The sequence below is a fragment of the Phaethon aethereus genome, assembly GCF_964289735.1.
Source record: "Phaethon aethereus genome assembly, chromosome: 7".
In the NCBI taxonomy this organism is placed as follows: Eukaryota; Metazoa; Chordata; class Aves; order Phaethontiformes; family Phaethontidae; genus Phaethon; species Phaethon aethereus.
The window spans coordinates 21447453-21466660 of record NC_138583.1 but is presented as its reverse complement, the minus strand read 5'-3'; the positions used below and the strand labels follow the sequence as shown (position 1 = coordinate 21466660).

Below are 19208 nucleotides of genomic sequence, written 5' to 3'. Positions count from 1 at the left end.
TCATGCAAATTCTAGGTATCCATGTGCCAATACTGATGTTAACCAAGCAGATCTCTGGGAGTAAAGAATGACTTACCTGGACAAGCAGTGACGTGTACAGTAGACTTCTTCTAGAGGGGATAACACAAAGCACTCGCAGATGTAAAAGTGCTCTTTGCCGAACAGCAGCACTCCTTCCAATGCTGTATGTCCCTGCACAACTGCCACAGAGCACTTGAATGTGACCTAGTACAGAAGCAAGCACAATACAGCCAGGAGTGTGTAACACAGGAGACAGGGACAGCAGGGAGCAAGGCCCGATGATGCAGAAGGACATATGGTTGTACCAAAACAGCTCCCATCTTGATTGGCAGGTCTATATGGATGCAGTCACAAAATCACCATATGACTGACAGTGCATGCCTCTGTGGTACTAGCAGTGGCAGAGTCTGACGCCCTTTCCCCCCAGTAAATCTGTTCCTTTCCCATCTATCTGTGGCTATATTTAGCAACATCACTACAGAACATGAAAATCCTGCAAATGTTGCAGGAGTTAGCACTGCAAAACTTTGTTAGACAGCAATACTTACTAAACGGGCAGGGGTTGAAGCGCTAAGGAAAGAAATTACTTACACAGCATCACACAGAAAAACAGTGGCATAGTAAATATATGTACATACAGAGAGAAGGCAAATACTTTTATTTAGATCCCAGTGAAATCTATACTTGAAAAAATTCTGCAAAGGGGTTTCCAGGGAGCAATGAGCAAGGAAAGGATCCAATACTCTAGGTATCTATCTCACCATGGCCAGCTGAATCAGCCTACAATGGGTTGAAATCTCAGTAACACAAAACTCCTTGCATTGTCACTTTTCCTTTCTATATTATACAGAAGGCCAATCAAAATATATGAATCTATGATTCTAGCTGTCTTAAAGATTTAGTTAAACATTTTGGAATAGTTTAAAAAACCTCCCTTGGCATCTTAAGACTCACTTTCTTTTTCTTTCTCTTGAGCAAAATAACTTGGCCCTTAAAATAGGGGAATTTCTAAGCCACAACTTGGAGGCATTGAAGAATTTTTCAACGTAGTTCTTCAGTCATATATGCCAGTTCATAGAAAGTTTTCTTGTGAACTGGCTGGTTTTGATAAAGAAAAATAAGCCTTTTTTCTGGAACAGTTTCTATGGCTGAGAGATGCTGTAGACAGGAAACAGCCCAATACAGAGACCAGAAAAGATCAATGATCCAGAAAATTGTGTGGGCTGCAGGGAAACTTAAAATTCTGGTTTTAAATCAAGCAGTAATTCATTACAAAGAATTTCCCTAAGATTTAGAGGCATGAAATTCCTTATTTTTCTTCTCTGTTGATTCAATATTCTATACATACTCAGCTCCAAAAGAGCAGTTCACTGGTTAGCGCAGTCAACTGGGAAGATTCAAGGTCAGCTCACTGCTGTGGCCAGTTTGGACCAGAACTTTGAACCAGTATCTCCTACACTCCCAGTGAAGGAGGCAGGAGCTATTATCCCAGTCCAAGATGAAGCACTCTCTATTTGCAAAAATCCCTTCAAACATTCATACTACAACAAAACACTAGTGCTCCCAAAACACTAATACTATCTTACATACTAAGAAAACTGCTCACTGCTGACCTTTCCCTGTAAATCAACAGTCCTGAACTACATATAATCCAGAAATGAATGTAAAATTTTGCAAGCTGAGTCCATCTGAAACTGCAAGGACCAGAGGGCTGCATTCAGAGGGATTAGATCTGAGAGGTATTTACATAATGGGAGAAGTTTACTGGTTCAGAAATCTAGAGCAATATTCTTGAGAGAACGGATGGACAAGTATGAGAAGTATCACAAAGTCTACTTTTTCTCTTAAGATCTCAATGATCGTACCTTTACTAAACTTCATAAGAACAGGGTTCCTGTTTTGTGCATGCAAAAATGATCCAGAAATAGCATAGATTCTACTAGGTCATGTAAAGTCTACATGCTGATATGTAGAGCTAAGTATGGTTCTCCTTCACTTTTTGGCTTTGTTCCTACCTCACTATTTCTGGAACCAAATCTACAACCTTCCTTGCCTCTGTCCCAAAATACACATAGGCTAACTCAGGTCAGCTGAAACAGACCTGCACTGCTACACAAGCTTTCAGTCTTGCATGCTAGCATAATATAAATAATAAATTCATAACTAATTGAAACAAAATCTCAATTCTACATTTAATTTTTTTTTACTGAAAAGCAATTATTTTACCAACAAAATGGGGGGTTTAATTTTGAAATCACTTGAGTGGACACAGAAGATTGTTTTCATTCTGGGTTTAAAAAAAACAACCCTGGAAGATTTCTGTGGGTACTTTTTTCATCAAAATCCCTTCAATCTCTTTCTCTTTCCCCTCTAAATTATTTCTAAGAGGAAACTAGCATTTTTCCATCACCTCTCCTGCAGATCCCACAAGAATGCCTGTCTCCGCAGTGATATGCCAACCACAGAACTCTCTGAACTGGACTGCCTGTGTCTGCATGTGCCATTACGTAGTTAGAGGCAATGTATGCTTGCACTGAGAATACTGGGGAATTCTGCTCACATTAGCGAACCACAGGGTTTCCTGAAGTAATTAAATAGCAGAAAGATCGCTTCTTCCCAAAACGAAGGTAACTGAACATTGAAACATCAGGCAGTTGTGTAAAATAGCTAAATGGACACAAAGTTGAAATCCAGCCTTCCAAGAAATCCACCTCAGCAAATCCAGCCCATATGCCAAAAATCTCGTGTGTGGTTTTGGGAGGCATGTGGATCATGAAGGTGGCCTGCTCATGATCACTGATATGGTCTGGCACAAAAAAATCACCTTGTGACTCCACTTAAGGCAGGACCGGAGCACGTTAGCAGGCCTTGAGAGGGGAGAGAGCATGCACCTCTCTTTCGCAAACCTTAAACTCTAAGCCCCAGTATGTTCTGTCAGCTGTGCTATCCAACCAGTAACAGTCACCAGTGCCAAATCCATTTCTTTGATTTTATGTTATCATTCCCAACAGAATTAAATATATCTCAGTATTTAACAACCCTTGGGCTGAATCAGTTCTCATTTGGACAACAGGGCTCATTTTATTCCAGGTAAGTAATAAAGATATGACAAAGAGGAGTGCTAGAGAACAGCCACCAGGACAGTCTTGTACCTACAGTCTCTCACTGAAACACCAAGCATCCTGAAATTACCATAGATTAAATAAAAACTTTCCTTTTCTGTCAAAAAGAGAACAGAATCCAGTTCACCAGCCACTAGAATCATTAATCAATGAAGCAAACATGACATAAAATAATTGAATAATTACCTTCTAAGGTATTGCCCAAAGCCCTGCATCTCTTGATTGCTCTGTTCATTCAGATGTACGAGGGAATTAAAGCTAAAGGCATGGATTTTTTTCTTTTTCTTGTTTTTCTAAAGAGCTGTTTGTAAATGTTCCAATTACATTTAAGTAAATAACCATAAAAGCATATCTGCTCTGGAGTTCAAGAGCCAGATTTCCAAAGGAATTCAATGACTGAAAATACAAACAGTCTTTACACCATTTTCAAAAACACTGTAGGAGGTTAGCCATCTATTCTTGCAGTAGTGTTAGCATGGCCCCTCCAGGGAAAAATACTATGCAAGGAAATTAAAGTCATAAAGCCTGGAACACGTTTATCCATGCCACGCAATCTCCTGAGCATAGTGTTTTTACCGAATAAGAACAAACGAATGGCTACTCCAAGTCAGTTCAGAGGTCCATCTAAACAACTCTCCTGCATCTTAGTAACAGAAGCTTAAGGAAAGAGTATAAGAAACATGCTACGTATGGAATGCTTCTTGATCTTCATATACCTTCTCAGCAACCAGTGGCTTAGGTACTTCCTTGAAGCCCCTTCCTCCTCCTCATTGTCACATCCTCATGTTTTCCTATCAAGTCACAGCTGTCTCTAATCACTTGCTCAGCAAAAGGTACAAAAACCTTTGCACAATACACATAAAAGCAATGCATTCAGGTAGCACTGTATCGGGAATCACAGAGAGGAAACATGTAGTTACATACTCTTTCTGCCCTTTCTGTTGTGTATTGAGGAATACCAGGATGCATCAGCTGCAAAGGACCTGGCAGTAAAGTAGGGTCAATGCTATTTAGGGTCACAGAGTTTAAAATGACTAGGAGTACCTGAAATCAAATACATTGCTTTCATAATTTTTGCTAGGGAAATAGATATGTGTTATCATGGTAAGTGAGAGCAATACAGGTCCACCTCTCTATGCCACTCAAGACCTTTCCTGCAATGATTATTAGTTTGGTTGTTGTTGAAATCTCATCTTTCTTTGAAACAGTCACACAGGCATCTCATTAATCACAAATTAAGAACACATGACAGACTGCTTCATTCTCTCCAGCTGCTCAATGACCAAAGGAAACTAAATCTACTTGACCTAGTCTTTAGTGGTAGGGGCTCTAGTCTCAAGTTTGGTCACATCTGAACTGTTACAAATATTGGATCAAATTTCTTCTGCTTGAGTGAAACCATTGCAATTGCTAGAAAGAAAGTCTTGGGGTCACAACTTTGCTTTGGAGGACACAGGACACATTCCTTTTTTGCCAGTAGACTCCACCCACCCTCCCTCCCTTACTCCACTGGAGCAAAAGCCCCATGCAGGAGATGTTTCTTCAGCGTGTACTTCTTGGGTTTTAACAGTGTCCCAAATGCTGCAAGGAAAGAACATCAGATATTAAGGAGAAGATGGGAATGGCAGAAGGTTTTTGTCTCATACATGGTCACGGGCACTGGGATTGCTCGCTGTCCCTGCTTTCTGTGATGAAAGCTGCCATCTGTCCCGGCCCATTGCCAGCCTGAGAAGCTGGCATCCCTTAGCTGATGATAGCACCTGGAAGCCAGTTCTAATAGGATTGTGCTCATACCTCTTGCACACCCAGACATCTCTGTCTCGCTCCAGGCTCCTCTCAAACAGAAAAAGCTGCCAAAAATTAATATGAGCCCTTAAATTTCCCCTTAGGTCAGTTCACTAAGTTCATGGCCTTCCCACTGCTCCCATGACTCTCTCAGGAATAACCACAGCAAAGTCTGCCTCCTCCTTTCCCTGCTGCATCATTCTACAGAAAGCAACTAACTGCTAGAGGATTAGCTGCACTTGCTTGAGATGGTAGTCAAGACCCTGGGGTTTTTGTCAGGAGCTCTGCAGCTTCAGCCTTACAATTGAAAGACATTTTGCATCAAGGTGAACACCAAAAAAGCCCACCCAGAAGCAGATATGAAGGTGGAATACTAGGAGTTATCCACGGAGCACAAGTAGCATGGTGAAGGAGCATATCCAGAAGAGCAGAGATCTGACTAAAGCTGCTCTGGGGTTTTTTGTGACACTTACAGCATGAGACAGATACTGTCCTTTGCACCTAGTAGCACAGTTATTCACTGAGCTGGGTTAGGGGTGGAGGAGCATGGGCTGGGGTAGGGGCTCCCAGCAGCCTCTCTACTGCATCAGAAAGCCAGATAGGGTAAGTCAAAGGAGTAATCATCTGCAACACCTTGTCCTTCTTCAGGTGCTCTCATCTGAACACAGGAAGAGTTTCAGAACTCCTTCCTGCAGTGAGGTAGCCATTACAATCTCTGCTCCTGCAGCAGGGAGGGAAGAGGAGAAACTGAGGTACAGAAAAATGAAATGGCTTGTGCCAAGAACCTGGCTTCCTAATTCTCTGCTTTGACCACAATGTTAGCTAGTCCCTGTTCCCACTGTACATCAGCATGTGTAAACTTCTTTATTGCTGCATCCTGGCACTGGGATGAAGTGTAACTGTGCTCCCATGAAAACAGGCTGCTTTGGTGTCTTGCATAGATGTAAGGTATGTTGCAATGCCCCTAAAAACACTGGCTCCACCAAGTGGGTGCAGAGCTGCTGCACTGTTCTGCCAGTCCTAGATGCTGAACCTTATAGCTGCTCCCTCTTTCAACTGAGCCTGTTCTTTAATCAGCTCCTTTGTCCCAACCATGGATCCCACTCCCTTTAACTGATTTATGCTAGTCCCTTCTATTATTGTCCTAGACACCTCCTGTGCTGTCTCCAGCCCCTCCTTCAAGGAAAGGCATTGTGCCCAGATTTCTGCTATGACATGCCCTCCAGTTAACTGCAGATTCATTACCCCAGATGCTTGGATTTCTTACCTTCTCAAATGACTTGCTGGCAAACGGAAGTTTACTTTTCTCCAAAACTCAGAATTTCTGCACCAAAATCTTTCCCCAAGCCTTCCAACACTTTCTTCATCTATTACATGCTAACTGCACATTAACAACCTGGCAGGACTACTTTAGGCTTGTAAAGATCAGGGAGGCAATCTCACAGCTGTGGACTCAGGTTGCAGATATAGGAATCCAATCTCCCTGTCTCTGCTGGTAAACCTGGGTTATTTAAAGGGTTGGCTCTGTCTTTCAGTAGACAAGTTGATAGATTAGGTCAGGACAGGTTCCTATTTGCATTTCGCTTGCACAATTCTGCAGCAGCACATGTTGTGTAACATCACCCACATTACATACAACCGCTCCTTCCATGCCTATGGTATGTACAGTCTCAGTATACTGAAGATAGACAAAAAATATAATATTCACCTGTACACACTGCAACCTCAATGGAGCCTCAGCAAAATGTATAACAAAGGGGCTGGCATATGACAGTTCAATAACTTCTAAGAGGACAGCCCTGACAGCAACACCTGTAAATCTGCACCTGCAATCTGATATATTCATCTAGTGAATTACACACATTGACTTCTGTGTGCAGGAAAAAAACATCTTGTGCTTTGGGTACATACACATAGACACTACTATACACATAGATACTACTTTACAGTACTGGAATTACAGCACCAGTTCCAAACATTCAGCAATGAGATGACTCAATTCCCAGCTTGGAGTTTAAAGTCACATTTTTCCCAAGTACACCAAGAGCAGTCCTTTGCCCAGCTTTCACAAGTGGTCCCTGCTGGGGCCATCTGTAAGGGAGGAGGTGAACTCAGCTACCAGCCCACCATTCTCCTTTAGTCTACAAACTGCCCTGACCCTCAATCCCTTGTGCCCAGACTCTCAGTGCGTGGGCAAGTCACAAACATCTACAGCTCCTCTGAATGCCTACTTGCTTTTTTATGTAACTCCATGGAGCCAAAACACAATGGGTCTCTGCACCTTGCATTTCACCAGCGCTGCATACAAGGTTTTTGGCTTTTAGATCTGCATGTAGCATATCACTGAAAGCTGATCGGCACTAGGGGAAACTGGTGCAGAGTATAGAAAAAAAAAACAGGGAAAGAACAGCCAGGAGCCTCATATAACTGGAAATTATAACACTATATGTGGGGTAGAGTAACTGCAGAGGAGAGATGAGAACTCTCTGGGCGAGGGAAATAGGATGAGATCAAGAATCCTGAGAACTGGAGGCTACACTATGTAGGTGAGGAGAATGGGACAGATAGCTCAAACAACAGGAACGCAGGGGCAGCTGAGGGGCAAACCAGCTGAAGCTAAATTTCAAATAATCAGGAAAGAAACGGTGCTCACCACAACATAATCTCCCTTCCAAAGGCAGGGCTGGGACACCTGGTGAAGGAGATTTGTGATTCTTTTGCAACCTCCTCCCTCTACAGTACAGGCCCATATCCAGGATCATAACAAACTCCTACTATCCCCTCCAGCTGCCACTTCAGCAGAGGGCATCATAAAGGCCTGAAAGGCGCTAAAGGTGCTTTCTCCAGCAGATGTCAATGTGATACCCACAACTTTCAGCAGTTCTGCCACTGGCCTGCTATTCTTGGAAGGTCTGACATAAGCTTCCATTTTCAAGCTCTGGGAATGTCACACAAAATTTAAGAAAGCATTATTATGATTGCAAAGTCTTATCCTCAAAAGTCAGCCTGAATTCAGCCCCTTTGTATACGCATTATGATACCATGTAACTACAGCATTAAACACTTTTTTTTTTTCCAGAGAACCTGCTCAGGATGAACATATTCTAGTGATAAATTAACACTGTGTGAGGAAGATGACTAGAATCTATAGCATTCCTGCTAGCTGCGGAACACAGAAGGTGCAGTTACATGTATTAGAAGGATCCTGTCTGGAAGAGACAGACTTATGGTCAATACAACTAAATACTACTTTGAAGGTATGGATTTGGATATACACATCTTCCACCCTATGTACTGGTAAAGCAGAAAGGATAGTCTTATGGCAAAATCAGCAAGTGATTATGTCATCAAAGGCTATAATTGCACAGATCTGGCATTAATTTCTTGGTTTCTGGCATTCCTTAAATTCAGAGTGTTTGACCTTTAAGTCTAGGAAATCAGTTCCTCTGTGGGTAGTTTAGCATGTTAAAAAGAGCAACAAAAAACATTACATATCTAAAGGCTGAACTTTGCATGGTCTGGGTGTTGTTCAAACACAGAGTATGACTGCTCCCTCTGTCAGAGACTAAACTTCACCACTCAGCAGCTTCCTTCCTCAGCCTATACTAAAACTGCATCCATTTGCTTTCTCCTTTATAGTCCCTTTCTCTCACAGTCCAAGTGATAAACACATTTTGTTTAATACTTAAAATTAATTTCATAGGAACGCCTAGAAATGTTTTCTCATCTATTTTGCAAGCAAGAAAAAATAAAAGACTAGATGATATTAGCATGACAATACATGACCTGCACCCATATTCTCCTGATTGAACTTGCTGAGAGCAGACTCTGAACCAACAGAGTATCAACAGCATTTGATCTGCTGCTTCTGCAAAAAGCCATCTCACGTATCTGAATACATACGTCTGTTTAATGGTAATGCAAAAGTAGCACTGCATGACATTATAAAACAATGACCACTTTCCAGAGAAGGGCTATCCCTGTGTTCCAGAAATCAATCTAGTATCTGTCAAAGTATCACAATGACTGTGCAGTGCAGTAGGTAAGATGGTTCCAGTTGCCTGCTTAAAGTGCAAACAGCTCATGAGGCAGCCATTTACAAGGCAGGACCGCAGCGCACTAAGTGAGCACAGGACAGCTAATGTCACCCCCTACTGCTTTTTTTAATACTTCTGTCAGCTCAGCAACATGGTGACTGCTGCTGGAAAAATACATGCCTGGCATTTCTGACAGCTTCCTGCAGAGTTACATGGAGAAGAGACAGACAGCCTGAAGGCTCAAAATGAGAACAGTACACAGAGAACATGCCTCACATTTTCATGCTTGTCTCCTTCTGCTGGGGAAAGGTATGGGGGAGAAGGAGGAGGGGCAGGGAAATGAAATATGTTATATAGACAGACAATGTACCAACAGCTCTAATAGCATGAGGAAGCCATCATGTTTGAGAGCATGAATGTGACCATGGCTACTGGCAAAACATCAAGAAAATCTGGCAATGGTATTCAACACAAAAAGAAAATAATTATTTCTATATCTATGTACAATTATCACAGCACTGTGATGGCTGAGTCTAAACACTCCCAGTCTGACCCTTGGCTTCAACTATGGGATGCTAACTCTCGAGCCAACAGGGGGAATGATGCCACTGGAAGAAACAGGTACATTGTAAAAGATCAGAGAATGAGGCCAGGTCTACTCCTCACAACAAAATATCTCAGAGTCCTGCGTAAAAATGGCTATGCGCAGTGCATATCCAACATCAAGGGTTTGATTTGGAGTCACTATTGTGGGGACTATGCTGAAAGTGAAGAGCAGCTTGCTGACTTTTGAGCAAAGGGATTAAATTGAGAACACCAGACCAAAGTTACCATCCCCCTAATAGAGTCACCCCCATTTACTCCTCAGCTCATGTTCTCCCACAGTGTTCCTGAACCTGCCTCTTTCTTATGCTGGAAAGAAACCTGGGACAAGGGTATCCAGTCCAGTACAAGAACAAAGAAGGAACAGCACTGTTTTGACTAGGTGACAGGTGATGGAAGCATCAGACAGGAAGCAGGAAAAATCTCTATGGCCTTAGAGGAAAGAATCTGTCCAGTACTTATGGGGAGGCAGAGAAGAAAAAGACATGTGAAGTGAGAAAGAAAACATTTCCTGGTATTCAGCAGGAAGAGATTTAAACATCACTGAACTAGCAGCCTGTACAAAATTGGCACAGGCTACCAGAGCTAATAAATAAATTTGATCCAGGCACTGCTCTGAGCCTGAATAAAGGAGGACAGGAATTCTCAGAGTCTCATAATTTGCCATGTCTTAGGCAAACTCAAACAATACTGTCTCACAGGTATGAGAATACCTTGGTCACATGCCCAAATTTTTTTCTGTCACTTCAAACAGTTAATGTTAAATGCTCTTCAAGATTAAGTCTATATCGGAGTTCATACAGAGGCTGAAATTTTGTAATTGCTCTAAGGAAAGAGATAGTGACTATGTTTACTGTAGCCTGAATCCACCTGAACCCCAAATGGAAAGGGACAGATAGGCCTCCACATCCAATTCATCCTCTAAAATGCCATCTCCCTCCATCTCTGAAATCTTCTAGTTCATCTTTCCTACCTTTTCGCTCTCTGCAAACTCCTGCAATATAATTTGTCTCTCCACACACAGTTCCAAGAAGTCTTCTGAATGGAAGCTTTCATGCAGAGCGGGGAAGAATGTTAGCTGGTTACAATCCGATCCCTTCTTATCCATCTCCCTTTCTGCTCCATTTACTGTCAGCTCTCCTATATCGGTATAAAAGAGATTGCAGCTTTAGTGGCAGCCGGATGACACCAAAAGCATTTGCAATTTAGACTTTCATCCAATCTGTTCTACCTTGGGAAATAGCATAATTTCTCTGCAAAAAACAAGCAAAAGAAAAGTAAAATCTGTGACTGCTAAAGAAGGATGCTTAGTTCAGGGAACTAAAAACAGGTAGCTGCATTCAGTCATAATTCAAACTAAATTCCTGTAATCACTGAAGATTCAAACATGTTGAACAAATGTATTTATCCTCATCTCTGTGCTGTGTTTGCTTAGTCATCTGATAAATAAATAATTTTAAAAAAAGAATCTGTTCACATACTCACATGAAACTAGGAAAAAATGAAAATGGTAGTCTTTTGGGGACATGCACTGAGCAGGGTCTTAAAGAGAACCCAAGGACAGACAATCCACTCCTATCTTGCCCAAGCTGTTTCCCAAGTCTTGCAAATTCATGCAGTGCATGCAATTAGGGAAGGCATGATAAGCCTTCTTATGAAGGCAGACTGTAACCACTTTCATGCAGAAACTACATAGTACTTCAATCGTGTTTGGAGCTCCACTGTCACTTGATTTCTAGGCCCTATCACACTAAAAAGTATACAACAATATTGCCTATTTCCAACAGTGTACACTAGAAGCTTGACTTGAAGCAGCCATACAGGAGGCTGAAATCCACAGCCTTAGACTTGGCTGACATTTCCAAACTACAGTTCTTTTTCAATGTTTTTTTCCTATAGTGTTTTTTTAATTGTTTTTTTAAAAAACTATTAACTTCTGTACCATATTACACACACACTCCTCCTCACATAACAGAAAATCTGGCCTTGGAAAGTGAAAAATGTTGTCATAATGATCATATTTTGAAAAATCTGATTCTAGTTTGAACAGTGAAAAACAATTTGACATGTTAATTTTTGTGATAATTTCCTTCCACTCTCTATTATTTTGTACACACTCTTAGAAAGTTACAATTCCTACTACCACTTCTCTGAGACATCTATCACCTGGTTTTAAATACTATTTCAGAGAGAGAACTGGAGTGTCTACTAAAATCATGGGGGAAGTCTGCTCTTTTTCTCTGAGCTTAAGCAGTTGGGAGCTTTCCAGGTGCCCGAGAATGCCCAAAGCTTTCATTTCAAGCTAACATTTTTGCTTTCAGATCTTTCTGGTGCCAACAAGAGAGCAACAAATTCTGAAGACAGTTTATACACCACCTATAACAATTGCATCAGTCTTTTCACAGATGTTCAAGTGACTTTTTAGCCCAGACCACTGACAATAAGCTTTTTTCACTAGGTGAAATTCTGACCTGAAACTCCATACACTAACTCCAATTCTCTTTGGCTATTTGTATCCACCCTCTTGATAATTTAATTTAGGCCTCAAAGGTTACCTGGATTCATTTCAGCAGTGGGGCTTGTTTCATTTCTGTTTGCTAGGAGAACCTGAAAAGAGACTAGATATGACTAGAGTGGAATATGCGGAGAGGTGAACGTAACTCAGAACCTTGTTACAGAGAAAAACCACAGATTTGGAATTATGCTGCAAACAAATGTCTTGGAAACTCAAATAAAGTAATTTGAAAGGACCCAAAGAATAATTATATGTAGGAACAAATGTCAACAATTAAGCAAAAGGATTATTGTTTTTTCAAAGACAATCCTGCATGAGGCCAGTTAAAAATCATACCACCCAGTCTACAGAAAACTGCTGGAATTCAAGCTTCACATAAAAGCTTAAAACATCCTAGAGTTGGGAACCTCCTGACACACTGAAGTGCTTCAGCTTCTAGTTGATAGGCTTTGGCACTTAGACACTATAGAGACAGACAGTAGTAAATATCCCACATATAAAGTTCAGTGCTTAGTTCAAACCATTCTAATTCCCTTTTGATCATTCACTCATTCTAGCAGCCCTAATAAATGTAAGAGTAACAGGACAGTGGATTCTTCTAAGTGGACTCTGTTGCATACATTGGGAAGTGCTATACCCATGAGATATTACAAGCAGAAAAGTATGGTTGGGTTATACTCTCATCTTATACCAGAAAAGAGGGAAAATCATTCTGTTGCTGCTAAACACATTTCAGACCCTCTTACTCTTTCAAAACAAGACTTGTTCAGCGAGTTGTTTATGCATGGCACAGCATATTGATGAGTCAGGTGTTGAGAACCAGAGGAAAGAGGTGAGTATAAAGTCACCAGCAACTGTTACGGAAATTGTGCTCATCCTGCAAAAGCCTCCTACCTCATTCTTCATACGCATCATTGTCGCTCGGGTGTTTGCATGCTGAATCCTCCTCCTCATTCGTGAAGGCCCTTCGTAAGAATCAAGAATCCATTGTGGCTCTAAGGATCGTGATGCATGTCCCCATGGGCCCCTTCTGTAGAAAAGCTGCTCCTCAAGTATCATCCAGTCCTTGGCTGCTTTGCTGTAACCACACTGCAGCACCTGTGGGACAGAAACACTTTGTGCCACCTTTTGCACACTTCCCTCCTCCGATCCAGCAGTGGCACCACCCCAGTGATTCAGAGGGATCTACCCAACCTGCTGGATGGGACTGGTGTAGAGGGAGCACTGCAGACCCAGCAAACACAGGTCCAACTGTCTATTGAAAGTGCTCTGTAGGAGATATTACTAGTCAAACTACGATACAGTGACAAATATAAAACAGGTTGCAAACTTCAACCTCCTTGAAAATGGCTACTTTCATTAGATTTCCCACTCAAAAGCAGTCAAGCCAGGAGAACAGCATCACAGAGGTTTTATTCACCCCGTTTTTCCCTGGGGAATGTTTGTGTCAAATGGCAACAACCATCATGCTCATTGAAAACACAGTCTGAAAGTCTCAATCAGAAGTGTAATGTGCTCCCTCCAAGTATGACATAAATTTAAATATTTCTACATAGGAGGTGTGTACAGGGGGTTGTGAGGGCACTAAAATATCAATTTAAAGGAAAGAAGTTAGAATTTCAAAGAATGAAAAGCTTGTTGGTCTCTGATGGCCAAGCCTGAAGTAGAAACATATCTGTGAGATTTTACTGTCTATGAGCTTGAGACCTCTTGAAAAGTTTTACTGGCTGCTAAGAAAAAAAGGTCGAAGTCCTGACTTTCATTTCTGCTACTGTGAGAGTGGAATAACTCATTTAAACAAAAGAAAAAAGGCACCTGAAGATAAAGTGAGGATCTGCAATCTGATTGGTGAGTGACATTATATCACACACCAGTGGTGATGTCAGGAATGGAGTATTGACTCGTCAACTCTCAGCATTTCTTTGGGCACAGTACTCATCTCTGATGAAATGCTTCATTTCTCAGGGTAATCCAAGAGTATCCTTTCAAAAACAGAAAGCTGTTGCACAATATTCCTGTTCTTTACCTGAATGTGGTTCTTGTACAAAGAGGCGTACAGCTCCTGCCCAATTCTTCGGTACGGTTCCATACATGTCACAAATCCCTAGAAGAAACACCAGAACACATTACACTAAGATGTTGCAGGTGTAAACTCTGTGACAGGCAGAAGCAGACAGTAGTTGTTCTGTGTTTTACAAGAATAATTAGGGAATATGGCCTGTGTCTGCTCTCCAGACAGTACAGTGATGAGGTAATCATCTGAGAGCAAGTTGCACACTTACACCAGGAAGATAAACATATTCAAGATCTTAACAAGGGTCATTAGTGGAACTACTCAGAAGGAGAAAGAAAACAGCAAATAAAATGTAAGGCTCCTCCTTTTGGAGATGAATTCGTTAGTACTGCAAGTAGCATAAAAGACAATTAGCTGCTGTAGAGACCCTTACTGAGGTAAGGGTCTGTAACAACATACTTCCTTCTTGCTGCATAAACAGAAAATGCAAGAAGAAGGAATGGTCCATGTCCCCTTTTTGCAGACAACTGTTTCCAAAAAACATTTTTGAGATGTAGGAGCATAAGTCCTCTAGCAATAAGTGAATTTGCGTGTAAGTACACTATTTAATGCAATTGTGATGCAGAGATGTCTGAGCTAGCTCTAGAACTGGAAACTTGTACAGCTGTGTTAGTGCAAGGCAACACCTATAATAACTGTCCCTGCTCCACTACACAGCACAGATATGCCCTAAATCTCAGTGCTACTCAGGTGTTTCTAGAAATACACATTTTCCAAAGCAATTTGACAGAATTTCTCGGCCACCTTTCCTTCCAGAATGCACTGGACTCATAGAACAGTGAACCCATATTAACAGTCATATATTTAATCTGCTGTTTTATTGGAATGAACTTCTCAAGCTAAGGGTCTCTATGCAAGTACAAGACTGATGAACTGCTGTTAAGAGATTACGAGTTGCATTCCCCACTCTGCAAACAGATTATGTGATCTTCAGCAAGACATGCAATTGCCTTAAACCTCTACCTCTCCAACCACAAAACAGACTACAATACTATCCTCAGAGTTACACAGGCTAAGATCATGAACAATGTTCCAGTGTGGTGGGATCCTTAAACTCAGGGAGTAGGGAAATTAAATGGGTTTCATTCTCTTCTTACCTACTCCACCAAAACCCACAGGTTTTTGAGTCACAAGGTTCACATAGCCAAGACCTATATAGAACACAGATCAGAGAATTTCAAACAGGCTTCCTATCTGAGCCTCCCTTTTGAAAAGATCAGCAGAAGTGTTATTAAACTCAATTGAATACCTCAGGTGCCAAACTAGCATCATGCAAGTAACAACAAAATACAACCTAGGATATTCACTATCATACTAATTCCTCAAATTCACCTGTTAAACTTTAATCAAAGACAAGCTCCCAGCTTTGAAAATGCTAGGTTTTCCCCGCTTTCTCCTTACCATCTATGAAATTCTGGGTCCCAAAAAGACTTCAAGTAAAGTATTTGTTCTCATGACATTCTTTTGCCTGATCAGAAAACAGAAAAAAGCATATGGAAAGGCTGTGTGTATAAAAGAAACACTGAACAACTGCCAAGTAAGGTAGTGCCTTGGTTTATCCTATTGCATGAAGGCAACTGAAGAACCAGCACAGGACTCTGCTTTAACAGGCTGTCCAGCACTCATTGGGCTGTTCTACAGTCTTTTAACTCAGACTTTTCTATGCAAAGACAAGGATAGCTGCTCTATCTATTTCTCTCCTTGCTCAGTAGCTCTTTGTGTAACTGCTGACAAGTAGCTACTGGGAGGAGTTCAGTACCACAGCCTTCTTACCAACAGTCACAGGTAAAAATTCTCATGTTTGACAGTGTATTTCCTGGAAAAAGATTCTAGCTATCCTATTACAACTACATGATGCCATGTCTGATCTTCTGTGCATACTTGCTTTAAAATTTTCCAAACCAAAAGCTCTCTGAAAGAGCAACTTTTTCTTTTCCTGAAGTCAATGGCACAACACATTGGGACCTGATTCAGGATGATGGTCCTCATCACTGCTGAAAGAAACAGAATCCCAAAAGTCACAGTATCCAAATAAACCATAAATATTTATTCCATGTGTCAGCCAAATGTGTAGGAAGGGTGCAGGCTTACTTGAACATGAAGTCAAAATAAGATGGCTTGTCCTTCCCAGGAACTTACAAAAGGCACACCAGAGCCATGAAATGGAAAAAAAGGAATAAAAAAAGAATCAGAATGGCTGACCATTAACTCTGTTACAGAGAGTACCAGAAGTATCTGTTCCTTTGATAAATTCCTGAGGGTTAGTGGTGGTAGAGAAGGCAGAAGTTGTTCGGAAATTATACAGGAGAGGTTAGAGTGCCCCCAGTGTTATTTGCAGGCTCTCATGCCCACCTGAGCTTCCTTGACAAAAGTGAGATTGCTGTGAGTCACAGCACAAGGCTAAACTGGCTGTGAAAGTCCCAGCCTCTCACTACCTAAACCCATGGATCAGATGGGTAACTTTTAAATGCATGGACTCTGTGCCATGCTGGCGGTGATTCCTCACAGCAAACCGTCTAGCTGCTGCTTGCACTGTGCTATAATTAAGTTAACACACAAGGTCTATGTGGTATGCCGATTACTGCTGGCTGCCAGCCAGGTCTGTACCCCTGCCGTGAAGTCACATTTATTGGTGTTTCCCTGCAGGAAGCTCCTGTTTTACACTGATGAAAGTCATTACATTTTTGTTTGTTTAAAGCATCATTAAACCTGTAATCACAGTTGTGGCCTCACAAAACGATTCCATAATTCATATAAAACTCCCATAAAGGCTGACCTAGAAAGCAACAGCATCTCTGTGCTGCTGAGCCGGGCTTAGTACAGGAGAAGAGCTGAGATCACAGCTCTGTGTGGACATAGGGTAAAAGCCATTCAGAACAGACGACCAATTCCTCCAAGTATTAACGACCATTTCAGATACCCACAGGCTATTCAAGCCGAGCCAGTGCTCTATGGGCAGCTGTTTCAAAGTTGCTCATAGCCTGTATTTCACTCATGCATGGTCACTGATCAGACCCCTAAGGTCAAAGCCCACATTGTGAAGATTCTCATTGACTTCACTGACCATGCTCCTAGCCTTTAAAACATATGAAGGGTCCTAAGAAGGAAAAATTCCGCTAGCCATGTCTGGTGAACTGAAGACTAACCATTTGGCTTCCAAATGAGCTATAGTTAGCCATCTTCAAGCAGATGAACATGTCCCTGATGATCATCCCCACAAGAAAATTATCTGGTTGTAAAATGAAATGAACAGTTAACAAAATTGGAGATCACTGTGATTGGAAAAAACCCACCAAACCACCAGCAAACAAAACCAAAACCTTAAAAAGCTATCCAATAAACATACAGAATATGGACCAGGCTATTATTTATTAAGTGTTCAGTCAGAACAATTACACCATAATGCTTAATGAACAATTAGTGCAAACAAGATTTTAACAAATAAACAGTTTCCTTTAAAAAGTGTAGGTGAATATCCTTTAAAATGTCAACTCTTTATGCTGTAAATTATATACAACATGTCACAGTGTAGTATCTTTCTTGAACAAAAACAATATGTCAGCTTTGGTAATTGTTAATATTGTGTAAGGTAATATAAGGTTTGAGTTTCACATGCAGAAAAGCAGGTGTAAATGCAAGAAATATGACCTGAATTCTAGGGAAGAGCAGACTAAAAGGCCATATTGATTCATCCTGGCCTAAAACTCGGAGTACGATACCATGGTTTAAGTCTTTTTTTTAGACTTCTCTGTTTTGCAGCCTTAGACAATCACATTCTAAGTAGAGTCAGCTCATTCTGCTGCCTCAAATTCCTCAGCCAATATTGAGATCTTAAAAAGGTGATGGAATTTACAAGCTATTTCCCTATTAAAAAGACAATTCACAGAATCAAAAACTGTTTCTCCTCTTGCCTCATGGAGACCTCATGCAAATTCAAGAGAAAATAATTAGCACTGGGGAAAGGTAAAACCAGCAAGGAGAAAAATATTGGCAGAAAAATTAGCATGTAAAAAAAACCCCAAAGAGTGGATTTGCTATAATTTCTGTCAACTAAAGCAATTCAAAGGCTGCTTGTAATAAAAAACAGTTGGTAAATAAAAAGAAAAAAGAAAAAAGGTTGAGGTGTGTCTCCTAAGTTAACAATTCTCTGCTGAGCTCTGGAATGTTTTATGTCTGATTTTTTTTTTTTTGGTCTATATATATATCTCACTTAACACTCCTGCACCCCATAAATATTCAGGCTTGCCATAATAAACTCATATTGCATGATACAGACGGCACATATGCCACAGTTTTTTCCTAAAGAAACATTATGTCATCGGAGGTCTGCACTTTGAGGCTTTCTTTGGGGAATTAAAGGCCATGTGTTATATTACAGAACACACATGCACACAAAAGTATGTGCCAAAACTCTTAATAAATAAAAATAAACTTCAAGACAAAATAGTTTTGGACTCGGAAGAAACAAAAGCAAAGCCCAAATATCCAGATCCCTCACTGCACCAAGGGAATGGTCCCATGCATGATAGTGAGAATACTCACATACTTGTTTTGAAGCATCTGTTTTAGTCATTTGTTGGTGAGGACTACAACTAGTGATATTAGTCTATTACTTTAGCTCTTCTGAGCAAAATGAATGTTATAAATATATAAGCACACACAGTACGAGCATTCATGTAGCATCGCAGCTATAACAAAAATAGCTACTCTTGTACAGGACTTTTCACCAGTACATTTCAGAGGTCTTTATGAAAGAGGTCAAAGTCTGTAGCTTACAGATGGGGAAACTAAGACAAGTGAGTTTCTGGAACATCCTACCATTATAACTTGGTCATGGGGGAAAGGGGATTGGTGATGGGGCAAACCCCACATTAATTAATTTGAAAGAGCCTGATAAGCCCACAAAAAGCATGTATATGGTGACAGCATGCAGTGGTGGGAGGAGGAAACAATTTGATGAACTAATTTGGAAACCCCTTCTACTCTTATGTTCCCAGTGCCAGATCATACTCTAATATAGCTGATTTACCAGATACTACATTTTATATCAC

At 40.9% G+C, this 19208-nt stretch overlaps 1 protein-coding gene across 1 annotated transcript in view; it reads right to left on the bottom strand.

Annotated features, from left to right (window-relative positions):
* WDFY4 (WDFY family member 4) overlaps positions 1-19208 on the bottom strand; it is a 136057-nt gene that overhangs the window by 48030 nt on the left and 68819 nt on the right. The window contains exons 39-43 of the mRNA XM_082002379.1: positions 14110-14187; positions 12978-13181; positions 12124-12175; positions 10542-10708; positions 77-225 (exon numbers count right to left, since the gene is read on the bottom strand). Coding sequence (XP_081858505.1) covers positions 77-225; positions 10542-10708; positions 12124-12175; positions 12978-13181; positions 14110-14187 — 650 coding nt within the window. The remainder of the gene's footprint in view (positions 1-76; positions 226-10541; positions 10709-12123; positions 12176-12977; positions 13182-14109; positions 14188-19208) is intronic.